Source organism: Orbicella franksi, chromosome 15 (assembly GCF_964199315.1).
Source record: "Orbicella franksi chromosome 15, jaOrbFran1.1, whole genome shotgun sequence".
Classification (NCBI taxonomy): Eukaryota; Metazoa; Cnidaria; class Anthozoa; order Scleractinia; family Merulinidae; genus Orbicella; species Orbicella franksi.
In genome coordinates this window covers 15168310-15189352 of record NC_138159.1, presented here as the reverse complement: position 1 = coordinate 15189352, position 21043 = coordinate 15168310, and the positions used below count along the sequence as shown (strand labels likewise).

The following is a 21043-nucleotide window of genomic DNA, read 5'->3' as shown; positions in this document are numbered from 1 at the left end:
CGCTTCGGATCAAGCTGAAAGCTGAAAGACCATTAGCAAATATACGAGGAATCGAGCTAAGTTGACTTTATTATAGAAAAAAGCTGAAATTTTTAGCTTTGAAACCAAACCTTTGCGTTTACACATTAAGGATGGATAAGCCGGGTAGTTCTGTCCGAGAGGGACAGGCGCAATGAAGTTAACCCTATGCGAAACACCAATCCTTGAGACAAGGCCAGACCACAACACCGGGAACTCTGCCCCCTACCCTTTGCGATAAGTCTGTGGGCTCTTTAGCGTCCCCTTAAACCATGATGAAATTGTTAATACAAAAAATACAGTACGCGCATACACTTGTGTAAAGCGCAGCCGATTTCACATGTTATAATTTCGATCACGATATGAAGCAACCCCCTTGTCTCCCCCCCCCCGGGGGTACTCTCAGAAAAATTGGGTGGGGGTAAATGGCGTAGATATACTCGTTCGAGCAAACTTTAAAAGCGACTATTGCACGTAGGTATGAGATCTGTGTAGGCCTGTCACCCCCATTGTTGTCACTGGAGAGTTTGTCGAAATTTTCGAAAGACACGAACTCGCGTGTCCAACTCGGGAGTTCTTCTGAGCTTTGCTAGAAACCTCTGCGCTAAGGCGCTGGACAACTACGGTTTCAAGGTTTTTTGCTGACTTGCCAGAATCCTTCTTCCCATTTCTCCCTTGGCACAGTTCTTTCATTTTATCTTTAAATTTGTTCCAATTTAGACCTCTGGCTGCCATTTTTGCCGTTGACCTTGATAAATGCACCGAAATGCATTCTGGTATTTGGCAACGATAGGCCACGCTTTTTTTTGTTTGTTTGTTTGTTTTTTTTTTCCGCTATGGCAGCGATAGGCCACAGACAATTTTGTTTTTAGGGACGGTGCCTACTGTTGTTAGTGCGCACACGTTCTGCGCATCATGCAAGGCATGGTTTAAGCGCGCGAAGCGCCATGCGCGCGCTGGATTGACATTGACGCAATCAACTACGCTACCATGTACACGACAAAAACGAAAGCAAAATTTTCCTACTGTGAACAAATCAAATTTAATGAGCTTTTACTTAAACCAGGAGCACTAGAATAGCAGCATATCGCTTACCACTAACTGTTAACGTCTTCCAGCTGAAAAACTAGCTGTTGACTGTCGAGAATTCTATTGAAATCCAACTGTAAACATGTACCTGCAGATTGCGTGGTGCGCGCGCAAAACAAGTGCGAGATATGCCGATGTTTCACTCACTGGGGAGGTGACAGGAAAAAATGTAACGAGCACCGTAAAACTTTTCAAAAAAGATCAATAACTTCAAAAAGCGCGTGGTTACCCCTACATTTTATGTTATGAAATGGAAGTGACAAGCCTATTCAACACGTGATTAGTTTCTGGTTGTGAGCAAAAGGTATTTAGACTGTATTTAAGCTGAACCAGAGGAAGGCTGTCAGAGACTCCAAAAGCGCTGTTGCAATGATTTTGTTATTAAAAACATACCAAAGAAGGTTTTTATATTAGTTTTTACCATGAAGTTTTAAGATCTTTATAAATGTGTCTGCTTTTCTGTATGTAAAGGCCAATTCTAAGGAAATCTGTGAAGAGATATCCTTTCCTTCTTTTTTAGGAAAATGTTGATGTCAGCATTTTGCTGCGATTCAATGCTAATTATCTCGAAAAAAATGCGTGGCTATCCCCATTTTTCTTTGTGGATTCCAATAGCCCTTGCAAAGATCTACTTTTTCCACATGGTCCTAAGCTGGCGCATAAACCTTTGTATTTAGTAGGCACCGTCCTTAATTTAGTTTAAAATGCCTTTTTTTCAAACTATATTTTTTAAACTTTTTTAAAATCTTTTTTAAAATTTATTTCGCAGCAAATTTTGGTTACGTTTGAAATTACTTTCATTTTTAGAATTTTTGAGACATTTTCTTTGATTTAAATTAATTTCTTGATTTACTTACTTTTGATTTTAAATGAAAATATTTTTGTGATTAAGAAAAAACAAAAACAAAATAAAATGACATTAAAAAAAAACAGAAAAAATACAACTGAAAAAGCAAATAAAACCTAAATTTGAAATTTGAAATTACACTTGATTTGTGATGAACGCTGTTCAGTGGTTTCGAACAAGGTACCAAATATTTCGGTTGCTCTTACGATTATTATTCGTCAACGTTCGACAGTCAGTACAAGAAATATTATAACTTCGGAACTTTTCATTAATTCCATCAATAGGTGATTCGAGACAAGAGAGGCGGAACTGTAGCGTTTGCGATGAGGCAGAGAGGAAACTCCCATATGAAAAGGTCGGGGATGTTCGTTGTTTCGATTTGGATTTTGGCCTCACAGGGTGTTCATGACGAAACACGGCTATCTTTAGCTGTCAAAGTATCTTTTAGGGTGCACTCGAAGAAATAATAATAAAATCCCCCTTAATTTCCGATTTTAGGCTTCATTATCGCCGGTCTTCTAGGGCGGGCTCTTTTCCTAAACAGCGCTTGGTAACCGAACTTATTGAGTTTTAAGTGATATCTTTTAGAGGTCAAATAAAGCTCGAGACACGCTCAGATTGGTCTCCTATAGAAATAATAATAATAATAATAATAATAATATTTAATATTTCTAAGGCGCAAATTAACATGTGAATATGATCAAATGCGCCTTAGTAGGGGTTTTAATAGGGGTTTAATTCAAATTTTCCGACGAGCATTCCCAATCTTTTCATATGAGAGTGCCGGGTTAGGGCCGCCATTTTGATGTCACCAAACACGTTAACTTCAAAATTCAAACGTTTTCTATTGCGAAACGAAGTACCCTGTCGAGCTTAAACGTTGTAAAAATTCAAGTTCTTAGATCTGATGAAACTAAAACTTCAGAACGATTGGTAATTTTTATTTAAGAAAATGATGACGTCACATGAAAACTGGCAATAGCAATTATTTATTTGTCAAAAGAATACCCTTCGAAAAAGGAGTATTTTCCCATCATGTCGTACACTTTGTGTTTTTGTTCAGCGGTCCATTCTATGAAATCACGTGTTATGGAGGGGACCGGGTCCACAGTGGCTGCACAATCCAGAAGATATTGCTCTGTGCACGCGATTTCAAGGAACTGACAGATTCTTCTCAGGATTTCCACCGGGTTCTTGACTATCTCTATGCTTGGTACATCAATGACGCTGCCTGGAAAAGTTTCCCTGGCCAAGTTACATCCCTCGGCCATACTGAAGTAAGTCTTTATTTTTGTATCGAGTTCTTCAGGAGCGTTAACCTGTGAACGCAAATTAGGAGTGCACTTATTGAATGTCTTGAGACCGAATTAACATCTATAATAAACAAATATGGTGACTTGTCAGTGATGAGCAATTCATAATTGATCTGGAAGACGCTGACAAATAACAATATTTTACGATAATCGAGTTCAATAATTGTATTATCATTCGATCACCAAGTTTGTTTTCATATTTAAATCACTCTCTGGCAGCTCAGGGAATCGATCTGCCATTTTTCACACAAGAGCGTGGGTGCAATTACGCATGAACAGAATACTATTTGCATCAAGGCACATTTAAACGATATCGCGCATGAATGAGTGGACCATTATACATCGGCAGTTATTTGGAGGTCACGTCTTCGGATCTCGGCCAATAAAGGGGAAAAAATAATTAATCGAATTAAAATTTGCTTTGCAAGCATTTGTTATTGGTTTGATTTTGTTGTTGAAGAAAAGTAAATTACCTTTAGTTTATGTTCTCCATACCGTTCTTTTATGTCTCTTTCCCGCAGGACCATGGTCGCAATGTTGTCAAATGGATTTCTCACAACGTGAACAAACTTCACCTTAGCGCCCGCAGTTTTCTCTAAAAGGTGAACGGCTTCTACCGCATTCGTTCTCTTCATCGCAAACGCTGTACACCTGCCTGCCTTGTCTCCAATGATCTGTTGATAGAATCAAGGAAAAACCCGAAGCTACATTTCCTATAATAAGTAAAACGTTTACGAAGAATACTGCTCGTAAGATCTATGCACCGAAATATTTGGAGAAAATTAGTTAATTAATTAGAACACTTAAGCACGACAACAAAAAGCTCAGTTGTAATTCTTCATATCCGTTTGCCATCGGGATATATGTTGCGCGAATGCACGAGATACCTATTGAATCCTTTGATTTCAGTGCATAATGCATGTCTCACATTCGGCTTACCTCAATGTATTGATCAAACGTGCTTTGCCATTGGTTTGGTACATAATAACGATACTTAGAGGTTGTATTCACAACACTTTCTTGAAATACTCCTGACCTTCTTCCTCGTTTGACTGCACGCTGTGAAGCATTAAAAATAGTGTCATAATATGCGTATACTGAATGGTTCATCCATTTGTTTGGATTTGAGCTCCACTTGCCGAAGGCATTTGTTTCGTCTGCTATAACCATGTGCGGGTGAGCATCCAGTAAAGAACCAAGGAGAGAGTGACGACTGCGTGGATAACCAATGAAAAACAAGATGATTTTGACGTGACCATAAGCTTTGTAAGGGTTGATCTGTTTGTTAAAGTCATCTGCCAATGAAAAATTGTTTATAAGTACTTTTTACAGTATAGGGATTTTCGATTTAAAAATCGAAAATCGTCATATCGTAGCCTCAGTCTTAAAAATGTTATTTGTTAATTTTCCGCAATATAAAATACTGTTGACAGCATAATTCATTTTAGTGCCCGAGTCTTCTTCATAGAGGTGTCTGCTGAATAGGTAAACAAAAGACGCCAATTTTGGGACAAACAGGACTAAGGCTATGTTTACACTTGGTGTCATGCACGGTTCAAGAGTACGATTCTCAGGCCACAGTGCCCGTGCCCGACTCGGGTCTTTCGAGTAACCAGCGTCTGAACACAACGCTATTTTGAGCAGGTGCCCAGGCCCCAGGGCTCGGATACCAAGTGAGAACACTGTCTAACTGTCCGCTTAATAAAGGGCTTAACGAAAGTTTCACTTAATAGAGGTTTAAGTGAAGCAAAATAAACAAATAGTTTTAAAAAACTGTCGCTTCCTACTTCAGCTGCTACCTAAATTAGGTGAAAGAGATAGCCAGAAACAAGATAAGGCGACTATTAGTGAAACGAAAAAGATTAAAATGAACAAAACATCGAATTGCTTGATGAAATGGCGCCATCGTTAAACATAGCTTTATCATTTAATGTACCATGTTTATTTTCTTGTGTGCCAGGTTTATCTGCGTTCACTTGGTTTCCAACTGGTCTAGTGTTAACGGCAGTATGTTCTTGGAAATCGTCTCCTCCAAGGAAAGAGATATAGGTATGTCAATTTTTATTAATGTTTGACCAGCAAACAAAGAAGTATAACTTTGGATAATAACAGAACCATGTCTTCATATTTTCTGACTGACATGAACAAAAAGCCATTGCAGTAACTAAGTGGAAATGTCGACAGACCGCTGCCAGGGTTAGGTGGTTTGATTAATGGCTTTCAGCGATAGAGTTCAACCCGTCTAGAGAACAGACGTTGAAGAAAGGGTTACGCATTGAAAATATAATGACTGGAAAAAACAACTTGGGTGGAAGTTGACCGAAATTAATTCAATCTCGCCCGGCTTATGAGATGTAAAAAAGCTTGATGCCGCGTGAAGCAGTTAAAAATTAAATGTAATTTACATAAACAACATAGAGTTTCTGCCAATATCTAATAAAGTGTCATTAAGAAACTTCTCTTACCAGTGCTGTATCTCATCACAGGCTTGTGCTTCATGTAAACACTTTCGTTCGTCCACATGACCAAAACACCCGCTACCCCCAAGCCAATAAGCACGCCTAAGAGAACCTCGCGGATTCGAATTCTGCCTTGTGATCTCAGACACATCAGTACTACTTCTTTTAGAATGGTGAAGACGTTTCCAAAAGCAATCTTGCTCTAATTCTTCGAAGATCCAAACGTTTTCCAACTGGTTATGGGATGAGATTTAATATTCCAAGTTACGACAGTGCGGCCTGCATTTAAGGGATTGCTCGGTCCTTAAGCTGCCGGCATTTGTCTGATCCCATATATACTGCTAATGAAATAATATTTTTTTTCATCCTTACGGATTTTATAAGGCCAATTGTTCAGAGAAGAAAAGACACTGCGTGGTAAAACGTGCATAAATTGTCCGTCCTTGACTACGGTGATTGTATTCGCCTTAAGCAATAGAATAATTTTTCCGTGTTTACATAGCCTCATTCAAACACGAGGAGGGTTGGGAGAATTCGAGACAGTTATGTAAACCCAAGACGTATTTGAGGGATTGCATAACTTTCGAAAATTCTCCCAACCTTCCGAGTGTTTAGACGAGGCTATGTAATCACGAAAAAAGTGTTCTTTTGCTTTTATAAAATAATTCTCAAAAATACGCGGCAATCTAAAACGTCAAAACCGTGTTTACCTACTTTCATCTAAACATAACTATCGACCAATGAGCGCGCGCGTGGTAGCTCAGTTATTTCAAAAAGCGTGATATTAAACGGCGGGTGATTCTGAAATATATCTTCATACAATGAGTCAAATTATTCTCGCATTTTGATTGGTTCATCAGTTATGATCAATTTACGAATACTTTTGCCTCTAAGCGCACCCAACAGCAGTTATTAAACAGTCATGGATTAGAAGATTCATCTACCATTGGTATTTTAGTATTTTGCAAATCCCTTGATTTGATTGGATGTACACTATAAAAGTTTACTTTAAGCCGATGGTCAGCTTTTGCTGGTGTATTGTTATAATTAAGGATTACAAAAGACTGGTACCAGATTTCGTGTAGTTGTTGAAACGATAGGAGATATATTTTGGGTGTAAAAGAGAAAAGGAAGCTGCTTGTAGTCTAATGGGCCATGCCTTGGGATCTTTCTTAAAGTAACTTAAAAGGTAACGGAGTAAGACGGTGGAAAGGTGGAGAGAGAGAAGTTTCCTCTTTCAATTCGATAGCTAAAATCGATGTAGTCGTTGCAATCAGTATCAAGGCAAGGCAAGACAAAAAAAGACACTGGCGCAGGCAACGTAGGGTAAGGCAAAGCAAGGAAAGGCAAGGCATGACAGGTCAGGCCAATCTCTTGTCTTGCCTTGCCTTGCCTTGGGCTTTTCTTATTTTCTCTTTTCTAATGCCTTGTCCTGTCCCGCCCTGTCCTTTCCTGTCCTGTCCTGTCTTGTCTTGTCTTGTCTTGTCCTGTCCTGTCCTGTCCTGTCCTGTCCTGTCCTGTCCTGTCCTGTCCTGTCCTGTCCTGTCCTGTCCTGTCCTGTCCTGTCCTGTCCTGTCCTGTCCTGTCCTGGCCTGGCCTGTCCTGTCCTGTCCTGTCCTGTCCTGTGCTGTCCTGTGCTGTCCTGTCCTGTGCTGTCCTGTCCTGTCTTGTCTTGTCTTTTCTTGTCTTGTCTTGTCTTGTCTTGTCTGATTTGGTGTGGGGCCCGTTTCTCGAAAGCCACGGAAACTTTTCTGGCCCGTAAAGCCATTTTTAGTTCATCTGTATCTAAAAACGGAGAAGAGTATAGAACTGAAACTTCTTGTATGAAAGGAACTTCTGTTCATATTAAAACTACGTGAATAAAACAGCGCTGTAATCATAGGCTTCGAGATTTTGCTGTGGCTTTCCGGGTTGGTCTGGTTGGGTATGCTTCAATCTGGTCTGGTCTGGTCTGTTCTGCTCTAGTCTTATCTGGTCTTGTCTGGTGGGATGTGGTTTGGTCTGGTACAAATTGGTCTGGTCTAGTCTGGTCTAGTCTGGTCTAGTCTAGTCTAGTCTAGTCTAGTCAAGAGTCCGTTTCTCGGAAGTCCCGAAAAGTTTTCGCACCCGGAAAGCCGTAGCAAAATCTCAAACCTTTTGATTACAGAGTTGTTTAATTCACATATTCAAAATATGAACAGAGGTTCTCTTCATACAAGAAGTTTCAGGCGTATACACCTCTCTGTTTTTTAGATACAGATGAACTAAAATGGCTTTACGGGCCCGAAAAGTTTCCGGGGCTTTCGAGAAACGAGTCCCCTGATCTGGTTTAATCCGCCATGCCTTGCGAGTGGTTTCTACACGATTGCAATAAAATACGATAAACTTTTTTGATCAAATGAAAACCAGGACCAGTCTTAAGGAAAATTCTCAAAGAAGAAAAGGAATTGTATGGAAAACTCTTTATACATTTCGGCATTCTTCAGACGATTGGTAAGCAATGATTTTCTCGAGCACTATACGTTGTGATCTAGTTTGAGCTACATGTATACCCATGTAATGCAGACAATTTTTGGTAATATTCAATAATGAATCACTAAAGGCGAAGTGAACATTGGTCAATATTTAACGAGACAAAGTCGATGTAAATGTTCACAAATGTTAAAGAACTACAAAATAAAAGAGTAAACATGGAAACACAGCCGCGATTGTTCGTTTGCTTACACGTGTGCAGCCGTAGTTTTAATAACACATCGATTGTCATTCAATTTACACATCGATCTGAGATATGAAGACAGGAGTAGTATTCAATAGTTAATTGCCGAAGGCGAAGTCAACATTGATGAATATTTACCGAGACAAAGTCGATGTAAATGTCCACGTGTGCAGCCGTATTTAAATACATATCGATTGTCATTCAATTTACCTATCAATCTGGGATATGAAGGCAACCGGAGTAAAATGAACAAAAGAAAAAATACGAGAAATAAATTAAACTCAATAGGTTCTCTTGTTTCATCGTTGTTAGCTTCATGCATTGTTGTGTTAATCGTGTAAAAATGAATAGCTCCATTCTTAAAAAAATAAAATGTCAGTCACTCGATCTGACCCAGTTTATCATAGCTAGCGATTTACGAAACCGTTACTTTTAAGGCTCTTAGATGCCTTGCGTACTATTTTTTTGAAAACATTTTTGGTCCTATGGCGATAGCAGTCGTCCTTAAAACTCTCTCACTGGGCGATGGACTATCAAATATTTTCGCTCGCGCGCGATTGGTCTAAACACGTCACATAACTGAATATTCCCCAGCTAAAACTAGGGAATATCCGAGTGTTATTCCCCAATTTTCAAAACCGCGCGTGTTGCGGAAAATATTTAAGGACAATAAACACTATAGCCTCCATTCAGAGCGAAAATATGCGACAAACATTAGGACAAACAAAGTAAATCTAGTATATTTCGCGGTTTGAGCAGTAAAAAATACTCGAGGTTGAAGAGATAAATTACCGTATCTACTTTTTCTTTGCTTGTTCTTGTTCTGTTAGCCACCTGCGCGCTCTTCTTTAGAAATGTCAGATTCCTCTTACCACTAATTTGACTTGTGACTCATGTTGATTTAAGTAAAAAGAAAAGCGACAGGATCTTTTTAGTACAGATATTTACAAACAATTATCCAATAACCGTTACAGTGGTGTGGGTCTCGCTAGGAATCAAACCGACGGAGCCGTACGGTTCAAGGTTGTTGCCAAAAAGCCAAAAGCCATTGCCATAAACAAAGTAAAACCAGTACATTTCACGGTTCGAGCAGTACAGAAGACTCTGAATAGATAGATTACCGTATCTAACTTCTCTTTGCTTATTCTTCTTCTGTTAACCACGCTCGTGCTTTTACTTAGAAAAGCAAATTTCCACTTTCCATTAATTTGTGATTCGTGTTGAATTAAGTAGAAATATATGCGACAGGATCTTTTCAGTGCAGATAATAAATTACTCACCTTGTTGAAGAGTAGTGATCGTTCGTGCCATACATATGTGCGCCTCCCACATGCCAGTTGAAACGTTACATAATTAATTTTGCGTCATTCACACACAAAAAAAGAAATTGCCAAGGAAACTGGCTCTCACAAAACCTATGTGAGACAATTCTGGATGCTTTAAAGGATCTTTTACTGGAACTACGAGGCGTTCCAATCATTTTATGCCAGAAAACATGGTTCTTACTGCTCTCATCTGAATTTAAGCCAAAAGTATCTTCAAATCTAATCATATTCATTTCTAGTCTTTGCTTCAGGTTAAATCGTTCAGGCATGCGCAATGTGTCCTGAATATGATTGCCCATGGGCTAATTTAGATATATGTAAAACAGCTTCTTCTCATTTGCATTAAAATATATATACAATAGCCTCCATTTGGCACGAAAATATGCTCGGAAATTTTCTGTTCCGAAAAGCGAACAGGTTTCCGAGAGCGAAGCTCGAGGAAAACTGTGAGCTTCGAGGAACAGATAATAGGCACCGTACGATATCAGGACGGGACGAGCTACGACAGCTACTGGAAGTAAATTAATTCAACCAAGCATGCGCACGAGAACTCTCGACTCATCTCTCTGCCGTCCTCATCTCGTCGAGGACGCATTTTCGCCCGACTAGCCGTCGTATCGAAAACGTGAGTATTTTGCACTTGCTTTGCCCCGATAACTGTTCCAATCGACTTTATTTTCAGTTATATTGATAGGAATGTTAACAAGGTTCACATTTTTCGTGATTGTAGTGCAGAATACTACGCTGAGATACGAAAATGTGAACTGAATAAAACTAAAACTATTCCTCGTCTGTTTGTTTGTGTTTCTGCAGTCACTGTTCAGACGCTATCACGATTGTGCAAGCTCAATTCAAACTGTATGCATTGAGAATACATCAGTGTAAATACAGTCGATAAAATGTTGTAAGAATGAATGCCATGGAGCAACTATCGAGCAAATAAAATACACATTTTCGAACTGATGTTTAGTTGCTTTTTTATACTACAGTGGAATCTCTATTTAACGAAGTCCTCGATATAACGAACGATATTCTATGTCCCGGCCAAAGTTACAGTAAAATGTATGGAATAGAACCTCCATATAACGAACCTCGATATAACGAATTCTTCGAGATAACGAACATAATCCGGAAGCCCAAAGGTAAAATCTACCTCGATATAACGAATTACAATGTCAACACGCGACAGAAGATAAACGCTGAACAGATCAACAGTCAACAAATCCTTGGACTGTAAATGCTTTTGGCAAAGGTACAGACATTAAAGCAAAAACATTAATCTTTGAAATCCGGAAATGTTGGGAAGTGCAACATAACAGCACTAAAGCCCGTTTCCTTGTTTACATAGACAATTTTCTGTATAACCTCTATGTTGCAACATTTTTAAATCGCTACTCTGAAAGTGTCGTTCTTTTGTAAACAAAAGCTGCGCGTCTGCTCAAAAGTGAAAATAATTGACACTGAAAGCCACAACGCTTAATGAATTGCATCTCAAAACGCAGCACTTCTGGGTGACGAAAATTGCATTGAATTGCGTGATAAAAGTCACCTGTGTTACAAATCAGTCATTAACTATGACCTCAATATAACGAACATTTTGGTCGTTTCCCCTCAAATTCGTTATATCGAGGTTTTCGATATAACGAACCCTCGATTTAACGAACAAATTTGGCCGGTCCCCAGCGACTTCGTTAAATCGAGGTTCCACTGTACCCGGAACTTGATGCAACGTTTGTTTTATTTTTATAATGCTTGTTACAATTACAGATGGAAATTGAAACGTTCACCAAAAGTCAGGATTGTTCGGCAACAGAATTCTCAAACGCTCTGGTGGTAAAAAGCCATCTGAAGCAGGTCGATCAGATTGTTCGTTTAATATTTTTTTATACGGAAATTCTGGATTCTCTATTAAAATATTGACAGATGTTTGCTTAGCTTAGTTGTAAAGAAAAAGAAATTCAGCATCGCTGTTCACTATCATTTAAACCTAATAGGATAAGATTTCTACCATCTCTTTTATAGTCTAATGGATGTCATTGCTTCTGTGAATAGCTTGTACGAGGCTCGAATTATTGACGTCGCTGTCCTTTGGGAAAATGCACGTCTTAAGCATTTCGTTTTTGGCGACAAGATGGGACCCGCGAAAGTTTCCCGCGTCCACTGCCGTTGCCGTCCTGGCCTTCCTGTCACATCCTCGTATCTTAAGCTCCTTAATGTCGAAGGACAAATATCCGAGCATATATTAAAAGCCAAATGGGGGCAATTGTGTTTATTATCGTTCAAATAGCTTTCGCAACACGTAGGATCTGCCGGTCTGTCGTATGCCAATCACGTCAAAGGTTGTCAATTGGCTTCCAAAATCCCCACGTCTTTCAATTCATTTCGAGACTGGTAACCCTTACCGAGACCTTGATTATTCTGGATATCACAAAAACCGAATCTAATAATTGTTTTATTATACATTGAAGGAAAAAAAAATGGAAGTCATGTTTTTGCTTCTTCACTGACGGCAAGCAACACAAAGCGCGCGAACTTGACATGATTATTCTTAAAAATCATGCACCGCGGTCAAACATGACAGATTACCCATGACCTTGAGTGTCCTTGACATGATTATTGTATAATCTGCAACTAGATGATATCACAGGCGCTGATTTCGAAAATTCACTGCACGCTTTCAGCCAATCAGAAAAGAGAGAGTGAGTTCAATGTAGAATAAGAATAATAATTATAACAATAATAATAAAAGTAGATAAATAAAAGAAATATGCAGCGGGAGGTTCTCTACATTTCGTGCTAGGTAAGCTTTACAAGCTGCTGCCACTAGGAGGCCTAAAAAAATAAGAGGTTGCATGAATGAAGGAGTTCAAATCAACGGGCATGTTTTTGGAAAATCATTCAGACATATATTTTTCAAACTCATTTTAATGATTCATCAAGTTTAAATAAAGGAAACTATGACTGTGACAGTGTTTGGATATTTGGTCTTAATTAGCATAGATGTTTACGATTTTACTTCTCCGTTTTCTATTTAGTTTTGGTTTCGATTGAGAAGATATCTCCAATACTCGCGACCTTGTTTGACCACATTTCCAAACACCTCGAAGTTCGTCAAAAACACTCTACTGCGCGTTGTATTTTCAACTCTCTTCTCGGTGTTTGGAAATGTGGTCAAACAAGGTCTTACGTGTTTGATATATTACATCTTATACATTAGTCTCCAGGCTCTATTGAAGGTCAATCCAAAATGATAATCTCATAACTTTCGAGGAGTGGCTGGGGATGGGGGGTATGTTGCAGGGTATGCGGGAAAAATTTCCATTTGCCAATAATGATCCCGTTCTGTAATTTACAGTACGTATGTAAAGATCTTCCTATTTTTAATTCGAAAAAAACATTTGAAAAGAGAATCATCTCGCGGATAGGAAACGAAGAGTGAATGAGGATGTTAGTCGACCAGCCAGAAGTCCAAAAACTAGCACAGTTGGCCTTAAACCCTCTTACTTCAACCGTCAATGAGATGGAGGGCTGAGAAAATTTTCTTTTTTCAGGCTGGGATATTAACCGGCGTCGGACTGACATCACAACCAGAGGAAGTAATAGCTGACATTTGTTACTCAATGGTACCAAAATTAGCCACAGGGTGGCATGAGCAAACCACAGGCGGCCCAAGCTCAATGTATGGGAACAAACAAACGTGACTCCAACGGTTTGAATTTAATGTGTAAGGGTTGTATGAAAACACAATGGTTTGGTTTTAAACTTAAAACTTAAAAGTCAGCCCACCTCGAAACTTACAAGTGATTGTGGAGAGTTTTCTTCCTTCGTGTTCTCCCACTCTTAAGAATCGCTTCGGATCAAGCTGAAAGCTGAAAGACCATTAGCAAATATACGAGGAATCGAGCTAAGTTGACTTTATTATAGAAAAAAGCTGAAATTTTTAGCTTTGAAACCAAACCTTTGCGTTTACACATTAAGGATGGATAAGCTGTCAGTTAATTGAATTTGCTGTCCCTTACTGTCGTCAACTGATCATATCCACATATCAACAAATGCAAGAATCTCGCAGCAGATAAGGCATTTTATCATTATTCCATTTACACGGTTTTCTGGAGGTAACTGACTGCAATTGTACGTTCCCATAAATTCTGAAAATAAGCCATGTGCAAAAGTTATAATGTTTAAAAAAATGGAAAATACTCCCTGTGTATCGACAGAATCAGCAAAAGATAACGAGAAAGGTAGTGTAAAAATAGTTTCCTAGTTAACAACTTCAAGGCAACCATTTGCACTGTGCCGACATTCAAGCCGGAGCTGCAAAATAAACTTTCGCTTACTTTATTCTCCCCAAATTCTAAAAGCAACAGCAAACATTACACAGCATTCGTGTTTTTGCGTATCTCTTATGACGACTTATAAGTGACAATCACAATTACTTATCAAAAGAATACTCTTCGAAAAAGGAGAATTTTTTCATATTTTCGTACACTGTGTTCTTTTGTTCAGTGGTCCATTCTATAAAATTACGTGTTATGGAGGGGACCGGGTCCACAGTGGCTGCGCAGTCCTGGAGATATTGCTCTGTGCACGTGATTTCCAGGAACTGACAGATTCTTCTCAAGGTTTCCACAGGGTTCTTGACTATCTCCATGCTTGGTACATCAAGGAAGCTGCCTGGAAAAGCTTCCCTGGCCATGTTAGATCCCTCGGCCATACTGAAGTAAGTGTTTATTTTTATCTGGAGTTCTTCAGGAGCGTTTACCTGTGGACGCAAATTAGTTACAAATGTACTTATTTAATGTCTTAAGATCGAATTAACATCGAGATGCTAACTAACACTTTACCTTGTTTTCAGTTTTTTCGCTTTCAGTCCACTAATTAACAAACATCGCGATTTGTCAGTGGCGAGCAGATCAATTATTTCTCGAAGTCGAAGTCTGAGGCAAATAATTCATGTGCAAGGCAGCGAATTAGGAGGCAGCGTGGCCGAGTGGTTTAGGGCGCTGGTGTTGTAATCCAGAGGTCCCAAATTCAAATCCTCAGTCACTCTTTGTTAGTAAATAGCCAACTGGTTTGCCTCCTGCGAGCTGGGATTTTTAAATATGTACGTTTACTTGAAATATTTGCTTCCTTTGTTTCAGTGGCACGCCTGTAAAGTAGCTAAGCATAGTGCTTGTATAGCTAAGTGTATGACCACTATAAATAAGACTTACATTTCAGGCGCTGACATATATATCACGATATCTTACGATAATCGAGTTCAATAATTGCTTTCTCATTCGATCACCAAGTTCTTCTTGATGAATCCTCGAACTTTTTCCGTACTCCCTTCTTAAAGAAACGGTTCAACATAGCAGAAGTAAAATGCAGCAAAGAGGGTACTCAGTTAACTGAAATAAGTCTCGCGACAGCTTAAGGGGTCTCCTCAAAATGGTCGGATTCGGTGGATGGTTTTGCATGACCTTATACCTCTCTGTAAGAATATCGCTCGATTACATGTCATATAAAATATGTTTAACGTCAAGTATTTCTATTTTGTAAACATTTCGTCTAATACGTATCGTAGTTCCATAAATAATTTTCATGTCGTTTAAATCAAGGATTCGTAGAATGAGAGATGACTTGTGACGCATACTAAATTGGAACTTTTATACAACGCAAAACGACCACTATTTGGCTGTCAGAGAGAAACAAAGCTTTCTTAAAACGAAATAGAATGGTTATCTAATCAGTGAGTGACTGTTTCTTTATCCTTTTTAAGCTTCTAGAGATACTGGGAATGTAGCTACCCTTTTGGATGAAATTCTCCCTAATTAAGCAGTGTAATGGCCTCCGCTTGTTTATTTTAAATGGTTAAACTATTGTAACGCATGGAGTATGCTCTATTGGCCAAAGCCATTCTGTTTGCATAAACAATGTTTATTGATCATACCTTTACCTTGTGTTGTCCATATCGTGCCTGGACGTTTCTATGCTGCAGGACCATGGTCGCAATGTTGTCAAATGGATTTCTCACAACATGAACAAACTTCACCTTAGCGCCCGCAGTTTCCTCTAAAAGGTGAACGGCTTCTACCGCATTCCTTTTCTTCATCGCAAACGCTGTATAGGCGCCTGATTTGTCTCCAATCACCTATTGATAGAATATATTAATGACTTCAAAAAGTTCAAAGCTATATTTGCTTAATAATTTGAACGTTTTCGAAGAATAATCGTAAGATCCATCGGAATATTTGGTCCCTTGCATGTTCGAAACCAATGAACAGCCGTAAGAAAACAAATGGAGTGTAAATTCGGGTAGACGCTACAAATTTTATACCTCGCAATCCAGTGGGATGCGATAGGTTTTGTGATGACTACAGGGCGTAAAACTGAATTGAAGTTTATCTACGCTTAAAAATAATCGCAGATAACTCAATGAACCAGTTGAGCATACGACCAATGTTAAACACGGAAAACTTTATTAGAACTAGGACCACATTATGATTTTTCTAGTGCTATCAATGACTTAGTAGAATCTAATATAAAATAAGAAAAATTATTATAATTCTTTGGATTAGTACTGTAACATGTTTTGTCGCCCGTCCGTATGCCTTGGCAATATACAGGACGCGAATGCACGCAATACCTATTGGGTCCTTTGATTTCAGCGCTAAATAAATGTCTCACGTTCGGCTTACCTCAATGTACTGATCAAAGGTTCCTTGCCATTGGTTTGGTACATAATAGAGAAACCTAGTAGTTGTGTTTGCAACACTTCCTTCAAATACTTGAGACCTTCTACCTTTATTGACAACATGCTGTGAAGACTTGTACAAAGTGTCATAATATGCGTATATTGAACTGTTCAACCATATATCTCGTTTTGAGCTCCACCTAGCAAAAGCCATTGTTTCGTCCGCTATAACCATGTACGGATGAGCGTCCAGTAAAGATCCAAGGAGAGTATGACGGCTGCGCGAATAACCAATGAAAAACAAGATGGTTTTCACGTGACCATAAGCTTTGTAAAGGCTGGACTGCGAGTGTCCTTTATCTGTAATAGAAAAGTTGTGAGTGAGTACCTCGAATCGAAGATCGCCATAACTTTGCCTGTTAAAAATACTTTTGGTCAACATTTGACAATTTTTTTGACATCTTTTAAAAAATCAAATTTCAAGAATTCTGTGAAGCGAAGAGTTCAAGTGTCGGGATGTCATTATGGAGCTTGACAATTACTCTTCTCATAATGACTCGTTGCATTTGAAAATGACCATTTACAACGCATGAAAGAATCAGAATTTTAGTCAAAACGGTGTCGCTGGTAGTTTTCAAAGAAAAAAGGAGCAAAAAAAAAAAAGTTGATAATAAAAAAAGAAAGAAAAACAAAGAAAACCAGAATCTTCTACGTGTTAAGTTAATTTTTAATCCACAAGCAAGTGAAAATTAGCGATAGGAACGAACGACGTTCGGAGTTGCCATGACACCATATTCAAACTCAAAAGGTGGGAAATAAACTGTCAGAAGAAGATAAACAGAATAAATAATTAATTACAAGCAAGTACCAAACTTGTAGAAAAATTAGTCATAAAATTGCTATATCATTCGGGGCAATTTCCAGTTCCTGAATACTTGGATGTAATATATCAAATATACGAAAGACCGTGCTCGACCACATTTCCAGACACCGAGAGGAGAGTTGAAAATACGACGCGCAGCGGTGTATTTTTGACGAACTTCGGGGTGTTTGGAAATGTGGTCAAACACTGTCTTGAGTGTTTGATATATCTTCTCAATCGCAACCAACACTAAGTAGAAAACGGAGAAATGAAATCGTAAAAATCTATGCTAATATTAAGATCAGATATCCAAACACTGTCACTGTCTTGATTTCTTTTGTTTAAAGATGATGAATTATTAATGATTTAAGAAAGAGAAAATAATCAAGTAAATTGAAACATGCTCTAGTAAACACCGTCGGAATCTGAAAAAAGAATATCAACAATTAATTTTTAGCTTGTCACCAGTGCCTCGCTTTATTTTCAAATTTATAACTTTTTGTTATAGTTACAACCGTCACTTCTGAAGATGTATGTTGTAACATATGAAACGTCAAGTAAATACAGTTAGGATTTTTAGACCATGCATTGTCTATATGTATGTATATATATATATATATATATATATATATATATATATATATATATATATATATATATAGGCAATTGTGGAAAACGAGGACGGACAACTTCGAGCGAAAAAAAAAAATATATATACAGTAAAAAATCTAAGAAATCTAAAAAAAGGTTTAAAAATTTAATAAAAATAAACGTTTCGGTCAAAGACCTTCATCAGTTGCAGTGCAAGTGAATAATAAATTACAATAACCTTAAATAAGTTTACAGTATAAAAAATGACATCATATTACAAAGATGATTACATAACAGGGCGTGGTAACACATGAAAACGAAAAAATTAACCAATGATAAACAATCGGTGATTACTAAGCGAGATACTATGACAATGCGGTACAAAACTCAAAAGACACAAACCAAATAAGAATAAATAATCGAATATAATACAAATAAGATTAATATCAAAAAAGTAACGCGATCCGTCGAGTCAGCCGAAAGTGTGAAGGGACCCGCGTGTAAAATATTCAATGTTCAAATAAGGCGGTCCCAAAATCCCCAAACAAAGCCCTTGAAACTATGCCGCGGCAAGGCACAACAGGCGCCCTAAACAGGGCCCTTAAACAACAATAATGTAATAAATTCCCCGATGGGGGCCCCTGAGAAAACCTAGCGCTAACAAAGCTAACAAGATCCAAGGTCAGGGCCTTTGAACACCTGAACTAAGATAACCGCCAAATTTGCAAGTTATTTTTGCGCTAATTGTAGTTTATTCTTTTTTTCGAGTGGAATTCCTGACGTTTGTTCAAGCCAAAAGGTGCCAGAGAGAACAACTGTGCACTCCAATATGCCTCTTTAGTGATTAAAAGCTTTTCGATGTTACTTGTATTGTTTGCATTTATCTGCACTTGATCAATACACTGGAAAGAAAAGTCGTTTAAGTCGTGCGGTGTTCTGTTGAAATGCACCGCTACCTCACAAGTCTTTTTCTTGGTCAGCATAGCAGACTTGTGGTTGCGAAATCTAACTCTAAAATCTGTTGTTGTAGAGCCAATGTATTGTAAGTTACATTTCTTACACGAAGCCAAATAAATGATATTTTTTGAATCACAGGAAAGTTTCAATCGTATCTTATAGCTCTTGCCTGTTTGAAAACTTTGGAAAGAATTTGATTCAACAAAGTAGTTGCGACAGAGATCACATCTTGTTCTTTTGCATTTAAAGCAACCCTTAACCTCAACAACCTCTTCAATCTTAGTGTTAGAGCCATAACGAGATGGCGCTAACAACTCCTTAAGGTTTTTAGATCTTCGAAAAGAGGCTATGATGGAATTTGGCGGAAAAAATTCTTTTAATTTGGGGTTGGATTCCAAAATACCTAGGTGTTTTCTGATGATGCGACCAACATCAGGTAAATTTGGATTAAATGTTGTTACAAATGGAAACAATTTCTTCTCAGCTTTGGCACGAGTTCTAAGTAAGTCAGTTCTAGATGTAGTTAAGGCTTTAGAAAATTGATCTTCCACTAGTTTTGTGGGATAACCCTGATTGACTAGATAACCCTTGTATTCAGTTGTTCTCTCGGCAAGAAATACTTGTTCAGAGCAGTTTCTCTGTAACCTAGTTGCTATGCCATAAGGGATAGCCTTGAAAACGTGTTTGGGGTGAGCACTTGATGGTGGAAGATACAAGTGGCTATCAGTTGGCTTTGAATAAACGTCTGTCTGGATGAAACCCCCGATGAGATGTAAAGTTAAATCTAGCACGTGAAGCTCGCGTTCAGAAAAAACTAATTCAAATTTAATGGTAGGATATAGGGAATTTATAAAGTCAGTAAACTCATGCAGTGCAGGAAGGCCTTGTTGCCAGAGATCAAAAACATCGTCACGGTATCGCCACCATAAAGTCGGCTTTATGGGGCCAGAAAATTTAGCTTGATAATCTATTTCCCCCATGGCAAGATCCGCGTAACTACAGGCGTTCTTTGGGCCCATGGCTGTGCCATGAATTTGTAGGAAAAAGTTTTCCTTAAAAACCGAGTGATTGCTCTTCAAACAAATTTCTACTGCTTCTAAAATGCAATTAGTGGATGGAAGCTGGTTTTCTCTGGCATTCAGTGCCTTCTTTACTGCAGTAAGACCGAGTTGATTATCTATGTTAGGGAACATTGACACAACATCCCAAGAAACTAAAAGGGTGCCTTCGGGAAAAGGGCCCCTCCTGTTAAGATCCTCAATTCTATTAAGTAAATCGGTCGTATCCTTGATGAAAGATGGCAACTTACGAGCCAGCGGTTGCAAGTAAAATTCACTGAAGGCTGAAAGATTTTCTATGGCCGTACCACAACACGATGTGATAAGCCTGAGTGGATTCCCTGCTTTGTGGGTTTTAATATTACCGAAGGCGACCCCTGGTTTGGCTTTTTTGTTAATTATCCAATTAGCTAATTGGTCTGAAATTTCACCTTTTCTGACCCATTTGTTGCACCAACTTTCAACTACAGCCAAATGCCTATATGTAGGATCTTCCTGTAAGGATTTATAATGGAGCTGGTTATGAAGCTGGCCAAACATTTTATCCTCGTATTCCCCTTTATCAATTAAGACGAAACGAGAACCCTTATCTTGTATCCGAATTACTACATCAGAATTTCTAAATTGCTTTAACGCAACCCGTTCCCCTTTGGTTAAATTATCTCTAGCTGATTTAATGTTGCGAGGGTTTATCAAATCACGCCTAACACTAGATAGAAAAAGTTCAAGTTCTGGATACCTTGATGGCGGTGGCTTCCATTTCTTTTCCTTTGGGACTTGAGGAAGGTGACTAGGTGGTTCTTGGCTATCCTCAGGATTGCTTTCAATGAAAAATACTGCTGTCCGCAAGCGGGCTTCAAAAGCTTCCAAATCATCATATACACGCTGCCAATCAACATCTTTAGCCATGGGGCAGAAAGATGGTCCTTTCTTGAGTAGATTGGTTTGGTCTTGATTGATGGACTGGCTTGAAAGGTTGATGGGATCCAACTGATCTGATTCGCTAGCAGTCGTTCTAACAGGCCTCCTGCACTTTCGACGAAAAAGTTTTCGTTTCCTCAGTAGCCTGTGTAGCCCGTGGAAACGACGGTTTTGCGTGGCGGTTATAGTGGGTAGATCTATGGTGTTACTGGATGAAAGTAATTCCTGATCT

General features: G+C 38.6%; 2 protein-coding genes across 2 annotated transcripts; both read right to left on the bottom strand.

The window, feature by feature from the left end:
- Nucleotides 1-2826: 2826 nt before the first annotated feature.
- Nucleotides 2827-6874, bottom strand: LOC145469656 (uncharacterized). The gene is made up of 5 exons (XM_081453414.1): nt 5733-6874; nt 5204-5296; nt 4207-4562; nt 3741-3941; nt 2827-3273 (listed from the first exon to the last, which is right to left on the bottom strand). Exons 1-5 carry the CDS (start codon nt 5875-5877, stop codon nt 2944-2946), a joined length of 1125 nt encoding a protein of 374 aa, XP_081309540.1. The 5' UTR covers nt 5878-6874; the 3' UTR covers nt 2827-2943.
- A 7126-nt stretch (nt 6875-14000) lies between these two features.
- LOC145469247 (uncharacterized) lies at nt 14001-20799 on the bottom strand. The gene is made up of 4 exons (XM_081452934.1): nt 20630-20799; nt 16427-16838; nt 15679-15879; nt 14001-14508 (listed from the first exon to the last, which is right to left on the bottom strand). The coding sequence occupies exons 1-4, from the start codon at nt 20797-20799 to the stop codon at nt 14179-14181; spliced, it is 1113 nt and encodes a 370-aa protein (XP_081309060.1). The 3' UTR covers nt 14001-14178.
- Between the last annotated feature and the right edge of the window lie 244 nt (nt 20800-21043).